This window comes from Hippichthys cyanospilos, chromosome 3 (genome assembly GCF_059441005.1).
Source record: "Hippichthys cyanospilos isolate Australia breed blue-spotted pipefish chromosome 3, RoL_Hcya_1.0, whole genome shotgun sequence".
Classification (NCBI taxonomy): domain Eukaryota; kingdom Metazoa; phylum Chordata; class Actinopteri; order Syngnathiformes; family Syngnathidae; genus Hippichthys; species Hippichthys cyanospilos.
Window position 1 is genome coordinate 117,848 of NC_142371.1, and position 23,822 is coordinate 141,669.

At 42.4% G+C, this 23,822-nt stretch overlaps 2 protein-coding genes and 1 non-coding gene across 3 annotated transcripts; 2 read left to right on the top strand and 1 right to left on the bottom strand.

Moving 5' to 3' along the window:
* Positions 1–779: 779 nt before the first annotated feature.
* On the bottom strand, positions 780–5,694 carry LOC148425265 (ras-related protein Rab-13). The gene is made up of 8 exons (XM_088409574.1): positions 5,247–5,694; positions 4,838–4,898; positions 4,283–4,343; positions 4,144–4,221; positions 2,705–2,794; positions 2,382–2,447; positions 2,247–2,297; positions 780–1,606 (listed from the first exon to the last, which is right to left on the bottom strand). Exons 1-8 carry the CDS (start codon positions 5,368–5,370, stop codon positions 1,535–1,537), a joined length of 603 nt encoding a protein of 200 aa, XP_088265700.1. The 5' UTR covers positions 5,371–5,694; the 3' UTR covers positions 780–1,534.
* Positions 5,695–6,071: 377 nt separating this feature from the next.
* LOC148425266 (small ribosomal subunit protein eS27-like) lies at positions 6,072–10,212 on the top strand. Its single transcript, XM_088409575.1, has 4 exons — positions 6,072–6,129; positions 6,564–6,672; positions 7,682–7,792; positions 9,434–10,212. Exons 1-4 carry the CDS (start codon positions 6,124–6,126, stop codon positions 9,460–9,462), a joined length of 255 nt encoding a protein of 84 aa, XP_088265701.1. The 5' UTR covers positions 6,072–6,123; the 3' UTR covers positions 9,463–10,212.
* On the top strand, positions 7,513–7,648 carry LOC148425267 (small nucleolar RNA SNORA13). Its single transcript, XR_015865258.1, has one exon. It is a non-coding gene; the product is annotated as a small nucleolar RNA SNORA13 (small nucleolar RNA).
* Positions 10,213–23,822: the final 13,610 nt, after the last annotated feature.

Below are 23,822 nucleotides of genomic sequence, written 5' to 3' on the forward strand. Positions count from 1 at the left end.
CAACGCCACCTGTCTAAACATGGCATTTAAATGCATTTGTAGAACATTAAAGTGACAGTATTTAGACTTTTGTCCCATCTACTGGTGAACAGAATGCAACGATTAAGTCTACGTATTTTTACTGTATACAGTATACAGTATGGTATGTGTATATGGTGGTGAAACGTGTCAGCCTCCGTTAGGCTATATAATATTATTGCAGATTACTAAACCTATGATTATATTAAAATTATTGATATGATTATATTAAAAAACACTTAAAATCGTCAAAATGATCAGTCATCCTGTTAACTGGAAATTTCCTCCTGTATGAAAGCAAACTGATTATCACTGTGTTGAATTACACAAACACTTGCTTTCACTTTGGAAATGCTTTACCCATTCCCTTGTTTGTCAATAAAACAACAACAACAAAAAAACGTTCCATTTAAAAAAATCAAGAGATCAAAAATGTTTTTTCAACTAGAATAATAATCAACAAAATAATTGACTATTAAAACATTGATAGTATTTTTTATTTCATAACTATTTTTAAAATGTAAACTATTTAATATAATTATTAGTAATAGCACTACTGAGACGAAATATGACATCATAGTTGCTCAGGGCTCAGATAACGGCCAATCACGGCTGAGCTGTCGAACATCACATGACTTAACTCAGTAAACAGGCTGTAGTCTTCTGAGTGATGAAAAAAAGAAGTGAAATAACCCTAAAAGATGCATCTTGATTAAAAGTCGTTTTTGTTGGTGAAGTATTTTGAAAGCACAACACAAAGCTCACTGCCTTCAATTTTTATTCAGCAAAAGTGAGGCCACAAACTGAATCCAAATATAGCGGCAGAGTGAAGCCTACTAAGATGCAGGACACGAATTTTGGCAGGGAAGAAAATAGTGAGCTGCTGTCATCACAGTTCATATGAGCAAACAGAAAATTGCTCAAACTGTCTAACAAATCTAAAATCTTACTCATTCACTTACTTCATCCTTTTACCTTTCCTTGCTTCTTCTATATTGCACTTATGACTACCGGAAACGTCCACATACTCCTCTTGTCGCATTTACTTTTCACTTACTTTATTTAGTTTCAGGGTATCTTTCCTTCCCTCGGTGTGCTCCTTCTGCTTGATTCTAATATCAAGAGTAGCAGATGGCTGAGCATGAGGAAGCCTTGGAAACCCCAAACAAGACAAATCACATCTCACAAATGCTCACTTGTCTTCTCTTCTAGGATATGGTGATGGGGTGGTAGCATATATTGCACACGCCGCAAGTAGAAATGTGAGAAATGAATTGAAAATGCCGAAATGATTTGCAACCAACTGTATGATGAACGCTTTTCAAAAATGGGGAAAAAAAAAATGCAGTTGTGTGGATACTGTGCAAAGAACGAGAAACATGCCGTTTATATTGTGGACATGCGAGTCACCAGATGGAGACATGTGACTGACTGTCTGTGTCCGATTCATATGGATGAGGTTTTTCTTTTTATAAATTGAAGGGCAACTGGCACTGGTATGTTTGCGTTTCGATGTCTAGAGAAGGGCACATTTGGATGTTTTCTTCTGTGGGCTGCTGGTAATTTTCACCTCTCGGCCTGTGGGACCCTTTTGGACAAAAGAAAACAAAACAAAGACATTCACCACCTGTTCAGGATTCCTCAAAAACTCAAGTCAACTACGGATAATTTCATCTGTAAATATTGGTGGGCTTTTACAGTAACTGATTTTCTTACTTAAGTGGTTTATGATTTTTAACAAATGCCTCAACAGACACTAATATATATAATAAATAACTAAACATAAACCAAAAATTAATAAGCAATAACTACTAACTAATTATTATGGATCAAAAAGGAGTGACCCAAAATTTAGGTCAGTTTGATTCACAGTTTGAAACACATTTCATTATACAGTATATATTTATGGACACAAGGGGATGGTATGAATGTAAATGTAATGAAATATGACACCAATGTTACTCGTGTACAACTGCTGTAAATGATTAGCATACATAAAGGAAAACATTTAATATATTTGTCAAATATTGACCATTTGGATGATTATTTTTGGCTGATGTTCGAAAGGCTATAAACAGACAATTTAATCGACTGGTTGATTCATCGGTTGGGCCCTTGTAGAAATAAATAATCTCCAAATAACCTGTTGTGTCCGTCCATCTTTCCAAATCAAATATGATGTGACCCTTGAGTAAAAAAGTTTGTCCATTATGTAATATTTGACTTACAGGTTTTTTGCTGGATTTTTGAAGTATGTCTCTTGCCAACGACAGAAAGGACTACAAAATAAATATAGAGACAAAAAAATCAACCCTAACATATAAGAGAATAATCTCAATGTGTTTTTTCGCACTGCAGCTCACCTCTTCAACATTAATACTGGACTTGGCGCTGGTTTCAAAGAACCTGATGCCGTGGTCCTTAGCCAGCTGTAAACAACAAGCACAACATAATTACACAGTGGCAGGATATAGATGGCAATCACTTCCTGTTGCTTATCTCAAGTAAACACAATGCCGAGTCACCAAATGCATGCACCTTACGCAAACAATCCCTTCCTGTGAGCATCACTGTCAGCGAGTGCTCATACGTGTCACTAATATTAAAAAAATGGAGGAAAAAAAAAAACCCCAAACTGCAACACAATTTTGCATGCAGATGTCCGTTCCTGTCAGGGTCAGCTTACCTTTTCTCCTGTCTCCTTGGTAACTTTCCGCTTGGCCTCAATGTCGCACTTATTACCGAGCAACATTCGACTAACCCCCGCTGATGCATTCTGGGAAAAAAAAGAGGGGAAAGAGATTGATTAGTTCTGATTGAGATGCATTCAAGGGAAAAGGAGACAGACCGAGATTGCAAACCAGAAAACAAACAAGATGATGCACGTTTGGGACACGATTGCGGCCTCTGTTTTGAAGCTAAATTATAGCATTTGATACATGGGGAGTGGATTTGCATCTGATTGGACAATCACATCCTGTACGTTGCTTTAAGTTCTAATGAAGTGAAAATAAAAATAAAATGAAGATTCAAAATGAAGGGAAAACAAAACATCAAATATAATTGCTAAAAACAGTAAAAAATGGATGTTACTTTGTATAGCATCTTTCTTACACCTAAAACACAATAAAGATGTCAAAATTCATCGACAAGCAAGGGCAGAGCTACATGATGCCCAGGGAAGGCAATTCCCTCTTTGCCATTCTCTTGCCACCCTCATAATAATGAAGAACATTTTTATACGTGTGATATTTCTGCCATTCTTACATGCACGCAGTATTCTTAGATCCCTTGCCGCAAGTTATTTAAATTAACTGCATATTTAAATGTATATAATAAATTATTACATTTCATGAAAACCTGACTGTAAAAATGATAAAGAATCATGCGCGCACATTTGCATGCACTGCATTAGCAACGGCACCCTACTGAGGTGTTGTCACCTTAGGCACCCCAAGAATAAACAAATAAATACATTTTTCAAAAGTCAAAAAATGATCAGTAGGAACGGCAACTGTGTGAGACTGTCTGCATCAAAATGTGCAGTCATTTACATCTATCATGCCTCCAACAACAGTTGGAGCAAAAAGACAAGTCATAATGTTACTTCAGGACACCCTTCAAAACAACTTCAAATTATTTGAACACCTCAGCATAATTATGGCCTTTTTTACCGTCATCTGGAGCATAAACAATTGTTGCGTCAATTGGCTGGACATCGTATCTGATATGTACACTCATAAGTGGATGTCTGGGTCAAGAAAAAATGCTGAGGATTTAATTTTTTAAACCAAGGTACTCAAATTATTCAAGGCCTAGTTTCAGCTCTAGTTTTCAGAAAAAAAAGTCAGTAACAGAGGCAATGCAAGATGGCTTTCCTTTGCTTCCATCTGCGTGATTACATTTGTTTGTGGTGTACTGTAGGAACACTGTAGCTAGCTACTAGAGCTAAGCGCACAGTTTACAGTATTTTAACAGAAGGACAAAAGCAGATTCCTTTTGTTGAAGTGTCTGTAACTGTAACGCTATACTTGCACTGTGAAGGCCAACACAAATGACTAACATGGCCGCTACTCACTGAGCAAACTATTTTTACATGTTCACCATGGTAGAAAATAGCCTCACTTCTTTGATGCTCTTCATCCAGTTCTGGATATTTTCGAAGGACTTCTCGTCTGTGATGTCGTACACCAGGATGATGCCCTGGAAGAGGGCGATAGAGAAGTCAGCTACTTTCACAAAGGCCCGGTCATCCGAGGCTTACCATGGCTCCTCTGTAGTAGGCTGTGGTGATGGTCTTAAACCTCTCTTGGCCCGCCGTGTCCCTGCGTGATGCACAAGTGGTCAGAACAGAGAGGACAGGAGGCAGGCCTGCACTTTTCATCTGCGGGGTGCATTATTAAAATCTTGGCAGGGAACAAAATGGCTGTCATCGGGTTGCCAACAATGTGTGCAGACACGAGCATTGAATCTGACTTGATGTGACAGCAGAGAGAGCTAAAGGCAGGAAGGAAATAACGTTATTATCAAGCAAAGTGGAACCGCTGCGGAATTTAGAGTTTGACCTCTCTAAAGTCGCATAAAAGGAGTTTGAACCGCAGTCGTGAAATCTGGCCATTTGTTTTGCTTTTTTCTTTGTGGCTTTTTTGAGGCCTCGGGGTAGTATTCTTCAAAAATGTATCACGTTTATGAGGACAAAAGTTTTGATAAGTATTGTTTAACTTTCCTAATAGATCTTACTAGCATGCGGTGCTGATAATTTACGGTATAGTCATTCAGTGTCATGTGACGCACAGTTCAACACAGCATCATCTCTTACCATACTTGCAGTTTCACTTTCTTCCCGTCCACATCAATAGTTTTAACTTTAAAGTCAATGCCTGGGAAGAAGGGGTGGGGAGTTGGAGGGCAAACAATCAGTTAAATACCTCTGAATTGAACGCATTCATACATTCACTGCATAATGCAGCATAATATAGGTCACAGTCCGTTGGGTGGAGACTGGTTCAAATTCACATGGAGAGATGGTTTGAGAGATAGGAATGAGTGTGGGTGGAAGAATGGGATCTGTGTGTGTGCGTGTTAGCTCACGTATTGAATCAGGATAGGAACAAAATGTGAAAAAGAAAGAGAAGGCACGGGCCAATATAAGATATGACAACGAAGTGGGAGGAGAGTCCGTTTTAAGAGATAACAGAAAAAAAGATATTTAAGGAAAGATAACGCACCGATGGTTGAGATGTAGGTGGAGTTGAAATTGTCCTCAGCAAAGCGAATAATCAGACATGTTTTGCCGACTCCACTGTCCCCGATGAGCAGCAACTTGAAGAGAAAGTCATACTTTTTCGCCATAGTTTGCAGACGTTCCTTGAAACGGGGATTCTTGAAAGTTGGAAAAAAATCCTCCTTCTTCCTTTTTCGTTGCAAAACTTCTCTCCCTTCCTTCCCAAACTTGAGACCGGTAAAGTCGTGTCCTCCGTCAGCGCCCCTCTTCTGCCCCGTTTGGGTTGACGAACGTTGTTGACCAGTTTTTCACATCCGTATACATCACCATTAAAGTCGACTTTTGAAAATATTTCAAACGATCTACGTGCTTGTTTTTTTTCCCTGCCTTCTCTAACAACAACAAAAAAACTTGCAGTCGGCCCAGAGCTTACGTTGTGGCAGAGCTTCGTGGGAGTATCTCTTGGACATGCATTACTAATAATCTGCGCTAGATGGCGCCATTTGACAGTTTTATGACTTTTAGGGAGGTTTGCCGACTTTATACTGAATTTGGATATTTAACCCAAGTAGTTTAGTGGCAAAACAATTTATCCAACTGAGGGTACTGTTACGTAAAAAGAATATCACTCACTATTGTAAAATAAAAAAAGGACTTAGTCGTTCAAGTAAGAATTCAGAAAAATAAATACAGAGCATCTTGTGGCTAATTTAAGATTTAAAATGCAAACGCCATAATCATAAATATATGTATTTAGTTTAAATTCTTTAAAAAAAAAAAAAAAGTTCCAATATCACGTGATGAGACCGTTAGCAACTTCCGGTGCGTCACTGTACATCACCTCGCGTCTTTTTCCGGCTAGAGTCTAAACTAGTCCGGACATGCCCGTAAGTACTCTTGTGTTCGCTCAAGTAGTCATCCGCCGTTTAAAAGTCGATAAACTGCTACAATAGTCCTACTGCAAATGTGCGATTTGTGTGATTCCGTTGTCGGCGTGCGTGTAATGTAGAAAGGCGAAGCAAAGAAAGGACGCAATATGGCGAGACACGTGGAAGTCAAAGCAACCCACGTTGTCGATTGGCGAAGTGTGCGTCTGTGTTGTAGGGATTTAATACAAAATATTATTTCATATGACAATATTGATTTTTCTACCACACATGGTCCCAGAAGAAAAAATACAACTCTTGTATGTTGGGTTAGAACGCTGTCGTTTGGAATTACCAGGAAAACGCAGTTCAAACATTGTTTAATTCATGTATTCTATTTTTCTCGTTGTTTCTTTCGACGTTGTGACATTAAATTTGCGTTTTTATAATTGCAGCTCGCAAAAGATCTGTTGCTTCCCTCCTCTGAGGAGGAGAAGAGGAGACACAAGAAGAAACGACTCGTCCAGAGTCCAAATTCCTATTTTATGGATGTGAAATGTCCAGGTCTGTGTGATAAACTGTTTTTATCATTTTAAAATATCAATGATCTCATCACTAGTAGATGCTCTTCAACATAAAAAAAACAAACAAACAATGTCCTCCCTTGTGAAATACTTACCCTTCGACCCATTGCAAAGAATTTTGGGATGAAAACAAAACATGTGCCCTGCCATTCTGTCTGATTTGTTAAACTTTGGAACACTCTTTGTATTTATCTCTATGTGTATTTTTGATCAACTTCAGATGATACTGTAACATCGTCTTGTTTTATGATGGCCCATTTGCTGAAAAAGTGTGTCCCTAATGACAGTGCACATCAATGTAACACTTAAAGCATCCAACTTTCTTCGAGTCACTTTGACTTTTGCTTTATGTTACTATTGATTTGCTCTTAAATGAAGAGAAATGTAATGTTCCAGTCATAGAATTCCAATCCGTTGTATTTGATAATGCAGATCCTCGTAGAAACTATTAATATATTTTTTTATATCACCAAATGTTACCCAAAAAGATTTCTCCACATATACTAAAGTAGCCTTCATTAGAAAGTATTTTATTAATGTAGATTTGTCACTATCAAAATGTAATATTATGTACATTTTGAGCTAAAAAAACATAGCCCAAAAATAGCAAAATTCAACCTAAATTGCTCAATGAAATTGTGGTGCATATCAGTTAAATCATTGTAATCAAGTCAATCTTTTTAAATATAGTGTTCTACAATATATAATGCAAATGTAATATACTTTTAAGTTAATTGCAGCTGGCGCCATACTTTACAAATTTTCTGAACTAAATTATTGGACTTTGTATTTTAATATATGTATTTCTGTACGCTTACATTGCCTTTATGTGTTGCCCTCTCATTTTTTGCAATGTAGTGATGAGGGTGTCAAACAAGGCATACAGTGACTCTTGTGGCTACCGTGGAAAGGAGTTTCGAACGACTCTTTTTACAAGTGCTGCCGCAAGCACATGCAACAATTTAATGTGTGGGCTGTTGTGTTTTTAGGTTGCTACAAGATCACCACAGTGTTCAGTCACGCTCAGACTGTGGTGTTGTGTGTTGGCTGCTCCACCATCCTCTGCCAGCCTACGGGTGGTAAAGCTCGCCTTACAGAAGGTATGGATTACACAAAAAGTGGAGTTGATAAACAACAGTGTGGCGATGCTTTGTTTCAAGTTTTTGTAAGTCCGTTTTTTTGTCACATCTTCAGAGCTCATATTTAGATCTGTGTTAAATTCTTAGCATTCTTAACTGTCATACAAGTGTAAAAATGAGTATGTTATTATTGTTAAAATAAGCCAGTGTTGTTTTGACAAAAACTGTAATGTCAATGTGAGTCATATGGAAAATTGACAATTTCCACAGAAATGTAAAAAGGAATTAACCCTTGTAAAATCTGGTATAAAATCAAAGCTATACTTGATTATAGGAATATTTTGGATGTTTTTTTTCTGATCACATCCATGACCCGGATCTATGATCTGATCTGAAGTTCTCTGATCCATTGCACTACAACTAGAAATAAAATAGGCTGGCATCAAACATTCGATTTTTTGCTCAAGTGGTTATTTCACTGCAAAAGGCTTAACAAGTAATTGTGTCTGTGCACTGTAGGGGGAGTTCTTAACAAAAATATGACTTTCATACCAAAACTGTGATGACACGTGTACAAGTTCTGCAAAATTCTCAAATGCAAATTTAATTGTGGTCAAGTTTGACTTCATTAGGTTATCAGTTTCATGTATGTACTTTTGTATTGTCGACTATTGTGCAATTAATCATTTGAAAGGTTTTTGGGCGATATCCCTCCCCTCCTTTACATGATTTTACGAAGGAATCAAAGGGATCAAAACTTCGCTGCGGCCCGAAGCTTTCAATTTTATACTATGTTGATGTTTGGGCGGTGTGACAATGCCGATCTATGCGTAATCCATTTTAAAAGCCTTAAGTTATTGCCTTTGTGTTGCCCTTTCGTCGCATCCATCGTGAACAGGGTGTCAACTCAGGCAGACATTGATCCTTGCAGCTGTGGTAGAAATTCATCATCACTGATGCATTTCAACACATTCAGCTGCAAGCACAAATGAGACGCGGGGGTTTACGCGGGTAAAAGGGAGTGGCAGCAATGGGATCCTGATATCATATAAAGATGTTCCTAAAGGAATTTGGTGTCGCGTAAGGCAGTGGTCCCAAACCAACGGTTTGCGGTCCGGGATTGGTCCGTGGATCTATTGGCACCGGGCCATATGGGAACTGTTAATTTAGATTTAACGGTTCATTAATTTGTGCTTTGTTTGGCTTGATCTTTATTTCTTTAGCGCCGCCTCTGGCCGCTGTTGATATTACATTTTGTGTCTGAAATCTGTGAAAGTTGTACTTTCTTTGTAAGAATGTTGATATATATTATATGCCCAAATTATGTTTGTTTGTTGATCCAACAAATTGTGACTGTGGATGTATTAGTTCTTCATCATGTTATATAGTGCTGCCCTATAGGCGTTTTGCTCATTTTCATTTGTGCCAGGTATTTCCCTTGAAATTAAAAGATTTTGTAATTCAGTTTTATGATCGCCTTAGTGTAATTTGCGTACATTTTTTGCCAACAATTTTATGTTTGTCCCCCCCCCCAATTCAACCAAGGAGTGTATATGTTATGGGAAAAAAAAACACATTTTTATGATCACAAAGACTTCACATGTCCTTAAAATTGCCATTCACGCCGTCACCTGCTCTCTACCTATTCCTCTGACTTTCCAGGATGTTCGTTCAGGAGGAAACAACACTAACTTGGATGGGAAAGAGGCAGTTGAGAATGAGCCAAAGTTTGGAATCAAAACGCTACGGCTGCGGTTCAAAATGGAACGAAACAAGCTAAAGGAGGCATTTTCTGCCACGTCCTGGGCCACCGCTTAATCCTTGGTTTTAAAATGAACCCAAGTAGGTTTAATTGTTGTCATCGCCAATGTGCTTTGTGTGCTCTCACTAAGACCAGACTTGAAATGAACTAAAGGATAAACATGAATGTCGAAGGGGGTAAAATAGCTCAATCCAATGAATAACAAGTCAAAGCCATTTCCAGGAAGGGAGACAAAAATCTTGAGACTTGATCATGTGATGACATTTTCTTGCTCCAAATGTTTTCACGTTTAGTCAAGCAGATCTTTGCATTGTAATTCAAGACTGTTAATATTAATCAAATGAATGAAATGGTTTGATCAAGATTTGACTTTATAGGTCAGGTCATAATTTTCTGCTTCTAAGTCGGTGGAGGAACTGGCCTACTTTTGATTAAGGTTCCTTAAGACACTACTAGATGTATGATGGCACTTATTTAGTGTGCTTTCTGTGAAGTTTTTATAATGATGCACGAAATCATGAGCTGAAATGTGTATTGCAAAAAAAAACAAAAAAACACAGGCTGCACTGTTAGCCATTTTGACAATGTTAACAGTTAATTCTTCGCTTATGCAGTTTTGAATGTGACGAGTATTTTGTTGTCTTGATCATTGACCAAATAAAGTCGGACTGAAGTTGAATCTGACGGTGATTGCTCTAGTTTTTCCCTTCCTCGCTGTTCAGCTACTTCTCATGCATTTTTAAAATCCGCTCATTGATCATGACACTCATTCGGTTGAGTTAATTTCTTGCGTGGGTGGCATTCAACTTTCCTAGCGGGTTCTTGTGCTATGAAACCTGAGCTGCCCTAATCAACTGTCATCAAATGATGCTTTTCTAAAGGACTATTTTATTTTTTGATTGACGTTGTCCATGACTTAAAGCAGTGCTTCTCAATTACATTTTGCAAAGCAAGATAAAACATCTAGTGCCCCCTAGTGCATTTTAAGCAAAAAGATGTCCCCCATACCTACATTGAAATAGTAGAAAAATGAAAGTCTTATGACCTTTCATGTATTCATTTGCTATGTCATTCAAGCCTGAAATTGAAATCAGTGAAACTTAAAAAGAACATATGCAAAGAGATTACACAGCAGGATGAAGCAACATTGAGCCCACGTGCATGCAGGTGCCTCGAAGGGCCATCGCTAAAAAGCAGCACACAGTGTACTGACCTGTACACTGATGACTCTTGTTTGACTGACTTCATGTTGTCGCCATGGTAACAACCACCTGCATTTCCAAAGACTTTGTCAAGAACCTCATGTGTTGTGACACACGCAGGATTTCTGTCTTTTAAATCAGTTTCCCTCATCGAAATTAATGCACTCAAATATACTCCACATAGAATCAATTTCATTGCAGTAAACCACAGGCGCGGTGTGAGAGTGGTTAGCAAATCTGCCTCACAGTGCCGATGTCGCAGATTCGATTCCGGCTCTGACCTTCCTAGGTCAGGAAGGTCAGGAAGGTGGAGTTTGCATGTTCTCGCTGTACCTGTGTGGGCTTTCTCTGGGTACTCTGGGTGGAAACTCTGGTTTCCACCCAGATTCCCCAAAACATGCATGGCGGGTATAAGAGGGAGTCCGAATTGCCATTTGGTGTGATCATGGGTGTGCATGGTTGTTTGTCTCTGCGTGCATTGCGATTGGGTGGCAACCGGTTCTGGGTGTCCCCCGCCTACTGCCCGAAACCAGCTTGGATAGTCTCCAGCAGGCCCACGACCCTGGTGAGGATGAGCGGCTATGGAAAATAGATGGATGACAGTTTTTTTCCACTGTCTGTCTGCATATATTGCTCCACTATTTGTGGTCAAATACTGTATGCATTCCTTGAAGCCACATGGATGCTGTTTTCTTAGAACAGGGGATCCCAAACGGAGTGCATGAAGGCACTTCAAAGCGGTATGCGGGATTTTCAAAAGGTTTCTGCAGGTAAAAGCACATTTAATGCTTTTAAATGCTGTGACGGTTCCTTTTTCTTTTCAAATTAAGAGCATGTTAATTGAAACATGAAGTAAGTGACTTCTAAAGTGTGTATATTATTTGCAAAATGTTGTGTACCTTAAATTTGGTAAGTTTTAACTAGAATTAAAACAAATGTCTCACAATCTGTCCTCTGGAGTCGTTGAATACATTTTTACATAGAGATGCAAGCTACAAATGGAGTTCCAAAGTTCAATAAATCAGACACTAATGTCAAAGCTGTCCGTTTTAAGTTTTGTGTGTGTGTGTGTGTGTGTGTGTGTGCGCGAAAATGCTTTATGTTGGTTAAGGGGATACTTGGTTGGAAAAATATTTCACATAATTGAAAAAAAGGACAAGATCCACTGCGTTAGCCCATATATTACATCTCCTATTATGTGTTGGCATCCAGCTACTGTCCTTTAACATGCAAATATCTTTTTAAATTTTTTAATTGTATTTTTTTCCATCTACTGGGAGTGGTTGCTATATTTTATTTAAGAAATGGTCACAAGCAGCATAGTAGACATAGTGGTCAGCATGTCTGCCTCACAGTTCTGAAATTCATGGGTAGAAAACTTGCCTCTGGCTGTCTTTGCGTAAATGAATGTTCTGAATGTGTCCTGTGATTGTCAAGCACCCAGGCTGGGATAAGCTTACTTTTGCAAAAGAAAATTGACATATGGATTTGTTTACATATTTTCCTGTTCCTTTTAATAACAATCAACAAACGGCAAAACAAGCCATGCAAATATGTCCAACCTTTAAATGATTCCTTTGGATTTGTTTCTCCAGTCAAGTGGCTTCAGTTTTCTCCCTGCTTTGAGTGTGTGCCAGCATTGTGCATGGTGTAGGACAACAAGTCAGTGTGGACCTTACGAGAGCGTAAAGGATGAAGGCAGACACTCATTCATCATCAGTCGACCGGTGTTGAGCCAAAGGAAAATGAGGTGCTGGGAGGAGGAGGTAAACAATGGTCACACTCCGTTGGCCTCCATGGCAGAGAGACTCTCAAAGAATAAATTATACTTTAATACCATCCCTCATCCTCTAGGTACTGGTGTGGTCAGAAATGTAATCTTCGTCAGGAACTCACAGTGTAGTGTGCAGAAGAATCACCAAATTAATTGCAAATGGAAAGCATAGCAAAATATAGTGGATTTCACCACATAATTCATATTCCATAAATGCATTATTAATTAGTGGGGCCTTACAAAACATATAATTTAATACATATTGATTCACAACAATTTGAAGTCTAAGGCTGACCTGATCTACATTCGTCTTGCAAAGTCAGCCAATGTCACAGCAGTAGCCTACATTGTCATTGACCATGGAAACGGCATTCTGTGCTTTGCTTAGTTTTTTTTTGTATGTGACACAATCATCCTGGTATTCACAAAATACAACACATACGTCACTTAAAAAAAAGAAAAACCTCAAAAAAGCAAATATTCGAAACAGCAATTTGCAGGAAGACGGTTCAAATAAATTGTTCAATGTACTGTTCTGTAATTAAATGTCTCAAAAGTCAAACAAAATGTAAGTCCAAACTATCACAAAAATAGAATTGGAAATAAAAATCCCCTGTTTCAATAACTTCAAGTCCGGCAATGGCTGCAAAAGACCACTAGGTCGCAATAACGCTCTGCACTTTTCCGGTTCCGCTCTATCACGTGTCAGTCATCGTCAGTGAGTAGTTTTCCTTTATTGTAGTTTTGATTGCAATTTCATATATATATTTAATAACGTTACTTGTTACCTAAACATTAACTGTAGAGTTAAAATGGCTATATGATGGAGCTAAGGGTTTTTCCATGGACAACACCAAGCAGAGGTTTGTCATTATTTTTTTTGAATATTTTCAGATAAATATTCAGTCGGTAGCAGTTATGTTTGGCAAGACCAGTCCAGGAAATCTTTCAGACTCATTCACTGCTAGCCCAGTTAAAATGGATCTTTGACGTCTATAGTCGTCATTGGCAGTGAATGAGTTAACACAGAAAGCTATAGTAGAACTATTTGATGTAGCTGTAAATAAACATAAAGCATTAGGCCTTATACTATTGGAGCTATGACATAAATGGAAACCAATGGAAGAATCGCTTTGAGCATATGTTTCTGTTGCACACATCATCTTGGTAGCCTAAAGAAAACAGAATAAAACAGAGGCACTTGTTTTGCTACTGGTGTTATGCAATGAAGAAGAATCCATAGTAGGATCAATAGAGCTTGTGTTGGAAAAATATTAGCATCTGCACTGCCTTGAAGTGGAAAAGCCCAACAAGTAGCAAGGCCTTGGTGTGTCTGTCTACTCCTTGACCGCCTCCACAAGGTCCGGTGGGCCACACACACGCAGGCACGCATGCATGCTCATATACACACGCGCACACACATACACAAACCTTGTTTCATGCATAATAAGATGCGGCAAAGCGCTTCAGATGTGGAAAGAGGCAAAACATCAGACGGAGGGAAAAGAACACAGTGGGAAGGTGCTTGGCAGTGAGGACTCCCAGGTAGTGTCAGTGAAGTGGCAGCAGTAGGAGTCCTGTCAGGGGAGGAAGCGGCGCACAACTCCCCTGCGGGATCATTAAAAAAAAAAAAAAAAGAAAGCCCAATCGTCTTCTGCCTTCATGCCGATTCAACTGTCTGAAAAATAGGTCAATTAAAAACCTCTGCTCACGCTAGCACCGGTATGTCCCCGCTGCACGGAGCCGGTGGGGAGGGGGGGTCAGTGTGGGAGGCCGGCGTTGCCATGGAGATGATGTTGTAATCGTCTGCACCGATGGTAACCAAAGTATGTCCTGCTGCTGTGAGCAAAGTGCTTCCGCTCAAGAACTGTGCTCATTTGTACACACAAACAGATGGCTGCGTGGCGCCGCAAAAGATCTCACCTCGTTAGTGGCTTACATTGCCAATGGACATTCAAATCCGTTCGTGAGCAGGGGGAGCTTGTTCTTTGCAAAAAAACAATCCCTCATTCAGAAAAGCTTTTTGTCGTTCTTTGGGGTGCGCAGTGCCATCCTCATGTACAGACAATACTTAATGAACTTTGAAACACATGTGAAATGTTTAAAATGATCATGGCATGGAAAACTTAGTTTACAACACTTAGTTTACAATACTTAGAATATTTCAATAAAAGTACTTTGAAAGCCTAAGCATCTTTGAAATCCTAATCTTTGTTTTACAAAAAACTTCTTTGAAACCCTAACAACATTTTAAATCTCTATCCCAAATTTAAAAACCTACTTTGAAACCTTAAACCTACAGTCAAACCCTACTTTCAAACCCTAACTGTACTTTGAAACCCTAACCTACTTTAAAACTCTAACCTTATTTTGAAAGCCCTACCCTATTTAAACCTCGACATTGAAACCCTTAACCAGAAAAAAAAACTACTTTGAAGCGTTACTTTAAAACACCAAGTTTAGTTTGAAAGCCTAACCCTAGTTTAAGCCCCTAATTTTAAACCCTTAACCACAAAAAACTTTACCTTACCTTACTTTGCAACCCTACTTTTAAAACCTTACTTGGATACCCTAATAACTGTTTTAAAAACTGATTTGAAACCCTGACCCTAAATGAACAGTTTTGAAAACCTAACCTGCTAAATAAAACTATATTTTGAAACCCTATCCTAAAATTGTCACCCATTCCGAATACTAATCTTACTTTTCAAACCTAATCGTAGTTTAAAAGTCTAATTTTAGACCCTCGCCCTTATTACAAAGCTTACTTTGAAACTTCAACCCTAGAATACAAGTTTACTTGAAATACATAAACCTAATTTCAAACCATAACATTACTTTGATACCCTACACCTTGTTCAAAACTCTTTCTTGAAACCCTACTTTGAAAACCTAACCCTAAACCCCACTTTTAACAGCTCTAACACATTACAAAAGATGGTTGTTAAAAAACCAAAACAAAACAAAACACAAAAACATCTTATAATATTTACAAGGTCATTTTTCCAAATGCCTTACTATGTCTTAATGCCTTACTATATATGGTGATTTAAAACATCTAAATATACATTTTGATTAAAATAATTTTACTATACCTTGCCGTCTTCTATTAAAATTGTTTTTTTTAAACGTCTAACCATACTTACAAGTTACTACAGATCGTATGCTTTTTTTTTCCAACATAAGCATAATAATTCTTTGTAGAGCTCAAGGTGAATTGAAATTCTGAAATGTATGAACTTGGCAGCACTAAAGACACCAAAGATCTACAAAAAGAATCCTACAGGCCATTAAACAGCCACTGTGTAAATATGCTGTAAAAGCAAACAAAGCTGGCGGAAAAATCTGTGGTCGTCCTTTAATCGAAGCTGCGCAAAATACACACACAACCTTTGTGTTTCTGCTCAAAACAATGGATAAAATAATGAGGAATGTCAATGGAAATATCCCTGCAGGGGGTTAAAAAACATAAGCGCAATTGTTTTCCATTACATTAGTGGAAGTGAGACACAAAATGAGCTAATGTTCCAATGGAGAGAAACAAAACATAAAAGAGGACAATTAAGGCGAGAGCTGCATCGAAGATTCATTTAGGAATCCTCTTATTTTCCTTGGTATTGTAAATCTTACAGTAATTGGGCGATCTTGTATTATATATACAGTGTTTTCTCGCTCCAACGTGGTTCACCTTTTGTGATGTTTTTTTCTGATGGGAAAATGAAGCCTCATGAAGCACATTTGTTAGTCTTTTCCTTTTCCAAAGTGTGCTCCTGGTTTAAAAATATACACTAGTGCAGAAGAAATGCATTACATTCCCCCCACTTCATCTAGAGGAGTCAAAAAATATAACAAGTGCTTCATGAAGCTTCATCTGGTTTGAATTTTGAGAGTGAACCTAGAGATGCATGAGAAAATGTGAATATCTGTCTGACAAAATTATAAACTGTGATGGAGTTTAAATGCTTTATAACAGATGGTAAAGAAAATAAATGAAAGAAAAAATACTGAAAATGGAAAAACGTATTTGGTAGTGATGGATGAACCAAGCAGGGGAAATGGAATGCATTTCCATGGCGCTAGTCTTCATTTTTAATCCAAGAGGACCAGCTAGAGGAATAAAACAATAAAAACTTCATGAAGCTTCATTTTCCTATCACTAGTATAAGACATAAAACTTGTCCTAAACAAAAAAGCAGTTATTACAAAAACATATTCTGAATTTAAAATATATAAACTAACATATATTTCATGATAAACTATAAAAAATACTGCAAACATACAATATGATAATGAAAAAACAGGGAAAAAAAGATAAACAAAAATGCATGCATGAAATCAACCCTAAAATAAACAACAAGAAATCTTGTTTAAGAAAAAAAAGAATCAACCTGCATTTTCACTTATTACAGATAATTTTTGGAACCTAATCCCCGCGTAAACGAGGCAATACTGTACCGTAAACGAAAAGTAACGCATCCGATGTGATTAAATGGCACTAGGTGAATAGCCACGCAGAAAATGAGGGAGGGGGTATCATGTTATAGATATATACTTTATTAATTCTCTCTGGTAAAATAAAAATTACAAAATAATTTCAAACATTTCAGAAGTTCCTTCAACGTATCGTTAATGTACAGTAGATATAGTTGTCATGACGAATGAGAAGAATACTAGAGTAATATTAGATATCAGCTAGGACCGAGTTGAGTTGAATCATAATGGTAGAAAAGACTAAGCAATACAAAGCTAGTCCATGAATTAACAGCATACTGTACAGTTATAATCCGAGCCTGTGTAATTCAGCCTTTTGGCCACAGCGTGTCACTGTAGGACACGTTTCCACTTTGTCTCTCTAATGCCAAGAGTTGTTTTTTGCGTCCATTAAAAACCCTTTAATATACCTTCATCTCTCTTTCTGTGTGTTATTAAGTAATTATTTCAAGAGTAACTCCTTCATGGCCATGTATCCTTTATAAGGTTTATTTGTGTTCGTCCACCTTGGGTTGATTTGAAAGTGAAAGTAGCGTCCCAACATTGTTCTGCAGTCTTAACAAGTCCATGTCTGTATTTTCACAGTTATTCCCTCGGAAAAATATTGTCAAGGTGTCCGAGATGCCTCCTGCTTTGTTTTGTCCCCGGTGGCAGCAGCATTCCTGCTTTTATTGGAGTCCATTAAGAAGAGAGCACTTTGGTTGTTGTATGCGTATGTGTGTGTAGGGGTTTTATGTGACCAACCAAGCTCAGGCATACATTCATGATAATAGTGAGTTGTTCTTGTTTGTGTGTGGAGAAGATGGCAGTACATTAGTTCCCCTAACGATTTGGTACAGGACTGCATTACAATTGGGGGGGGGGGGGGGGGGGGGTCCTTTGGTTGCAAACAAATGCTGTTATTAGCTTACAAGTACGTATGGCATTTTGCTAACAATTGTGGTTATTTGCAAGTTTTTTCAAACATACAGTATTTGCAAGTACGTTCAATCTTATTTGAAAATATATTTGGGCATATTAGAAATGACTTTTGAACGTACTTGTAGCCCAAATGCTAAAACACGCATTTAGTTACCATCATGCCAAATGATGTAGTCCATCATACATTGTAGCAATTTGGGGGAAAAAAAAATGCTTATGAGTACATTTGCACACATTGCACATTTGCAAATACATTGGAACGTATTTAAAAATGCGTTCGACTGTATTTCAAATTACATCCAAACAAATTTGTATGCTAAATGCTAAAAACATAGCATTTATTCCTAAAATGTCACGAGAGAATACTCTGTAGCATTATATGAAAAAATGCTGTTTTTAGCATTCAGCCAACAAGTAAGTTTGGATGTAATTGCAAGTACATTGAAACATATTTGAAAATACATATGACTTTATAGGAAGCAGGACGCTTCAGTAGTTTCAGGATGTGGATGTTTATTCTTTCTTTCTCGTTTTGTTTCTTTGTTTGTATTTGATGAGATTCCCGCCTCCATTTCTGCCATGGCAATCTAATCTGCTGTGAGCAATGAACGATAAAATCTTTGAATTAGTTTGCAGCATGCCGTACGTAACCTTGAAACCACACGTTGAAACTGTCGTAAACTGAGGATCCCCTTCTTGTATGTAGAGAATGTGAACACACCTGTTAAGATTGTTGCTAAAATATATATATTTTTTATGATAAAACCTTAGACCTAGACCATGAAGAAAAATCCTGTGCGGTATTTTGTCCGATCCTTGGATCTTTCCAGCATTTCAAATCAAACGGAAAGCATTGATAGAAGACAGTAGGGAGCTGAAATTTCACCCAACAAGCTGAACATGGCACAACCACTTAGTTATCACACGACTAAAATTGTGCCATTCCTTTGCTAAAATACTGCAAGTATGATGTGGAAGAAAATGAACCAACAATGGTCAACATTCTGCATAGGGTTAACGGTTTTTCACACATTAACTGTGGAATTCAAGCAACAAATAGGTTGGAGGGAAGCAATGGTAAATAAAACACGGCCGTTTCATTTAGCATTGCTTTGAAACAAGCCAGAATCTCCGATTTGTGAAGCTGAGCTACTTACTGTACATTGTGATGATGATTTATGTTGCTCTCATTTCAATTTAACAGGGATTGTGTTCACGCTCTCTTCCTAGCACACATTAGAAAACAAGACCATCAATCATTCTGTACAATTCAGTCGAGAAATGTCAATACATTACCCATTAAGAAAAGAACAGGTTTTAAACATTTCAGAGAATGAAAACAAAACAATGTATCCATTAGTCACCAAGTCAATTTGTCCCCTTTGGATGCATGACGTTTTTGTATTCATTCACTGTACCGTGCTCTCAGGAATTTGGTAGGATTTTGCACAAAAATGCACTTAAGTGAGCGGAAAACTAATATTCGTTCTTTCATTCATGTTCTTTAAAGTAAAACTGCCATTAAAATGTGGTTGGGCATTGTCAACGGCTTGTTGAGAATTGAGTAAAATAAATAGATGTGGAATCGATAAATCGTGTCTTGAAGTGTCAAATTGGAGTTTCATGCTGAATCATTCTAGTTTGCTGTCTAAAGGAGACCAACTCTTCTTGGCAGCATTGTTCTGCTTAATATGGCAATAAAATAAAAACAGAACTTCTTAATACACTTAATATGACAATAAAATATCAACTGGACTTCAGAACTTTGAGATAAAACAATTTCAAATGATCATGATTGCTAATTGTTTTCCCAGTCCATTGCTTCTCAATTATATTTTGCCAAGCCCCTTTAGGAAAGAGAAAACTTTTTGTGACCCTCCCACTCGACACACTGACAATAAATATGATTATTATCTATAAAAACTGTAAAAGTATACCTAAACTTGTATCCTTTTCAACATTAAAAGGATACATTAAAAGAAATAAAGCAATACATTTCAACAACTGTTAATTATTTTTTACAGCATTTATTGTCATGGTTTGTTGGGTTGTGGGTTTATTTTGAGGGGTTCTGTTTCTGTTTACGTTTATAGTTCCGGTTTCTGCCCCTGTCGCGTCTGCCTGCGTTAGTTTTGATTTAGTCCACCTGTCTGTTACCTGCGCCTCGTGTCCTCCAATCTGCTCCCTTTGCCTGTTGTCCCTGCCCAGCTGCCATGTGTTAGTTTGATTAGTTTGTGAATGTATTTAAGCCTAGTGTCTGTTACAGCCCGTGTCGGATCATTGTCTCTGTCACGTCATGTCATATTGTCTCTATCGTATTGTTGTCTCGTAGTCCCGTCTTGCCCCGAGTCCCTCAGCTCCGTGTTTTCCTGCCAGCCTGTCCATAGTGTTTTGCTTTCTGTTTTGCCAGCCTGCCTGCGCCCTTAGTTCGAGTTTTTTGCCGTCCTGTTTTTCTCGCTTTTGTTCCCGTTCGTTTATAAATAAATGGATTTAATCAACCCCCTGTCCCGACGCTCCCCTGCTTTTGGGTCCTCCTCCTCTGCAACCATGCCGGCCTCCTCAACCGCCGTACTCCCCCGTGACAGAATGATCCGACCAACGCAGGACCCAGCGGGAAGCCCGCGGCGGCGGACACGACGCCGCCGCCCCGTCCGCATCCGCTCTCAGCCCGCCGGTCAGCCCCGTTCCCCCAGTGTGAGACCTCTTGTTTTTTCTTCCGTGTTTCTCCCCTCCGAGTCCGCGTCTGTCCCCGCTTCTGATCCGCCCCCCGCGTCTGTTACTTCCGCGTTTCCCTCGTGTTCCTCCGACCTCCCATACGACACGATTCTGTCCCCGCACGTTTTTTGTAGTTCCGATTTTTCTGATTTGCGTAGTTCACCTTCTGTCCGCACACCCGATCACCCTTCCTCTCCTGCTCGCGCTCCTCACTACACGTTAGAGTCTAATTTTTCCGACATCGAGGATTGCCCTCCCTTCGTCACGTTTCGTTCCAGTACCGGTCCTGATTTTGTTTACCCGCGTCCCTCTTCCGTCAACACTTTTTATCATATTCCGTATTCGAGCCCGTGCACCTCTGATTATGATTTTGATTCAGATTTTGACTATCAGTCCGGCCAGTCCTTTTACAGTTCGTCCGAAGACTCCGATTCAGAGCCCCTATTTGACCGTGACCTTTTCGTGGGCTCCCGGTTGGCATTTCGTGGCCGCCGGTGGAGGGGCCCGCGAAAAGGCCACCGCCCCAGTGACCACCAGAACCCATCTGTTCAGCCTTCCGATCCGTTCCCTCCTGTCTCTGTGTCCCCCTCTTGCCGCGCCCTGCCTACTTCCTCCTGTCCTGTACCACCCTCTTCTTGCACCCTGTCCCAAGCTCCTGTCGCGTCTGTACCACCGGTCTCTGTTCCCCAAACTTCCTGCCGGCGGGCTGAAGCGGCACCCGCCCCTGTCCCAGCGCCAAGGCGGCTACCCGTACCTGTCCCAGCGCCAAGGCGGCTACCCGTACCTGTCCCAGCGCCAAGGCGGCTACCCGTACCTGTCCCAGCGCCAAGGCGGCTACCCGTACCTGTCCCTGCGCCAAGGCGGCTACCTGTCCCTGCGCCAAGGCGGCTACCTGTCCCTGCGCCAAGGCGGCTACCCGCCCCTGTCCCAGCGCCAAGGCGGCAGACCGCCCCTGTCCCAGCGAGCCGGCGCCCGGCCTCTGCGAACCCTGCGAGCCGGTCCCCGGTCTCTGCGAACCCTGCGAGCCGGTCCCCGGCCTCTGCGAACCCTGCGAGCCGGTCCCCGGCCTCTGTGACCCCTGCGAGCCGGCGCCCGGCCTCTGTGACCCCTGCGAGCCGGCGCCCGGCCTCTGTGACCCCTGCGAGCCGGCGCCCGGCCTCTGTGACCCCTGCGAGCTGGCCCCCGGCCTCTGTGAACCCTGCGAGCCGGGCCCCGGCCTCTGTGACCCCTGCGAGCCGGTCCCCGGCCTCTGTGACCCCTGCGAGCCGGACCCCGGCCTCTGTGACCCCTGCGAGCCGGACCCCGGCCTCTGTGACCCCTGCGAGCCGGACCCCGGCCTCTGTGACCCCTGCGAGCCGGACCCCGGCCTCTGTGACCCCTGCGAGCCGGACCCCGGCCTCTGTGACCCCTGCGAGCCGGACCCCGGCCTCTGTGACCCCTGCGAGCCGGACCCCGGCCTCTGTGACCCCTGCGAGCCGGACCCCGGCCTCTGTGACCCCTGCGAGCCGGACCCCGGCCTCTGTGACCCCTGCGAGCCGGACCCCGGCCTCTGTGACCCCTGCGAGCCGGACCCCGGCCTCTGTGACCCCTGCGAGCCGGACCCCGGCCTCTGTGCACCCTGCGAGCCGGACCCCGGCCTCTGTGCACCCTGCGAGCCGGACCCCGGCCTCTGTGCACCCTGCGAGCCGGACCCCGGCCTCTGTGCACCCTGCGAGCCGGACCCCGGCCTCTGTGCACCCTGCGAGCCGGACCCCGGCCTCTGTGCACCCTGCGAGCCGGACCCCGGCCTCTGTGCACCCTGCGAGCCGGACCCCGGCCTCTGTGCACCCTGCGAGCCGGACCCAGGCCTCTGTGCACCCTGCGAGCCGGACCCCAGGCTCTGTGAACCCTGCCCGTCTGCCTCCCAAGCCAGTCGCCCGTCTGCCTCCCAAGCCAGTCGCCCGTCTGCCTCCCAAGCCAGTCGCCCGTCTGCCTCCCAAGCCAGTCGCCCGTCTGCCTCCCAAGCCAGTCGCCCGTCTGCCTCCAAAGCCAGTCGCCCGTCTGCCTCCAAAGCCAGTCGCCCGTCTGACTCCAAAGCCAGTCGCCCGTCTGCCTCAGTCATCCCAAGTCAGTCTCCTGGCATCCCCGCCGTTTCTGATTGGCCCCCAGTGGCCGTCTCTGTCCAGCCTGCCGTTCCCAGTGCTGCCAGCCACGGTGCCGCAGCCTCAGCCTGTTGAGCCACCAGCCACGGCGCCTCAGCCTCCTGAGCCGCCAGCCTCTGCGCCGCTGCCTCAGCCTCCTGAGCCACCAGCCACGGCGCCGCAGCCTCAGCCTGTTGAGCCACCAGCCACGGCGCCTCAGCCTCCTGAGCCGCCAGCCTCTGCGCCGCTGCCACAGCCTCCTGAGCCGCCAGCCTCGGCGCGGCAGCCGCAGTCGCCTGAGCTGTCAGCCATGCCACCATTGCCGCAGACGACAGAGATGCCAGACGGTTCCCCGTGGTCGCCCCTGTCCCAGGTCAGTCTTGTGCTCTCACTCGTGTCTGTGGTCTGCACCCAGTGGCTGTTCCCTGACGGCGTCCAGCCGACGCCTCCGCACCTGCCTGACGGCGTCCAGCCGACGCCTCCGCACCGGCCTGACGGCGTCCAGCCGACGCCTCCGCACCGGCCTGACGGCGTCCAGCCGACGCCTCCGCACCGGCCTGACGGCGTCCAGCCGACGCCTCCGCACCGGCCTGACGGCGTCCAGCCGACGCCTCCGCTCTGGCCTGACTGCGTCCAGCCGACGCCTCCGCTCTGGCCTGACTGCGTCCAGCCGACGCCTCCGCTCTGGCCTGACTGCGTCCAGCCGACGCCTCCGCTCTCGCCTGACGGCGTCCAGCCGACGTCTCCGCTCTCGCCTGACGCCGCCCTGCTGACGTCTCCGCTCTCGCCTGACGCCCCGCCTGCCGATCTTCAGGGGCAACCGGGATACAAGCCTACCTGGGGTGGCTTGCTGTTCGCCATCGGGCGCCCAGGTCGCCCGCCTGACTCGGCCCGCCGGGCACATCTGCTCTGGCGTCCTGGCCGCCCGCCTGATTCGTCTCGCCGGGCGCCTCTTGTCTGGCGTCCGGGCCGCCCACCTGACTCGGCCCGCCGGGCACATCTGCTCTGGCGTCCTGGCCGCCCGCCTGATTCGCCTCGCCGGGCGCCTCTTGTCTGGCGTCCGGGC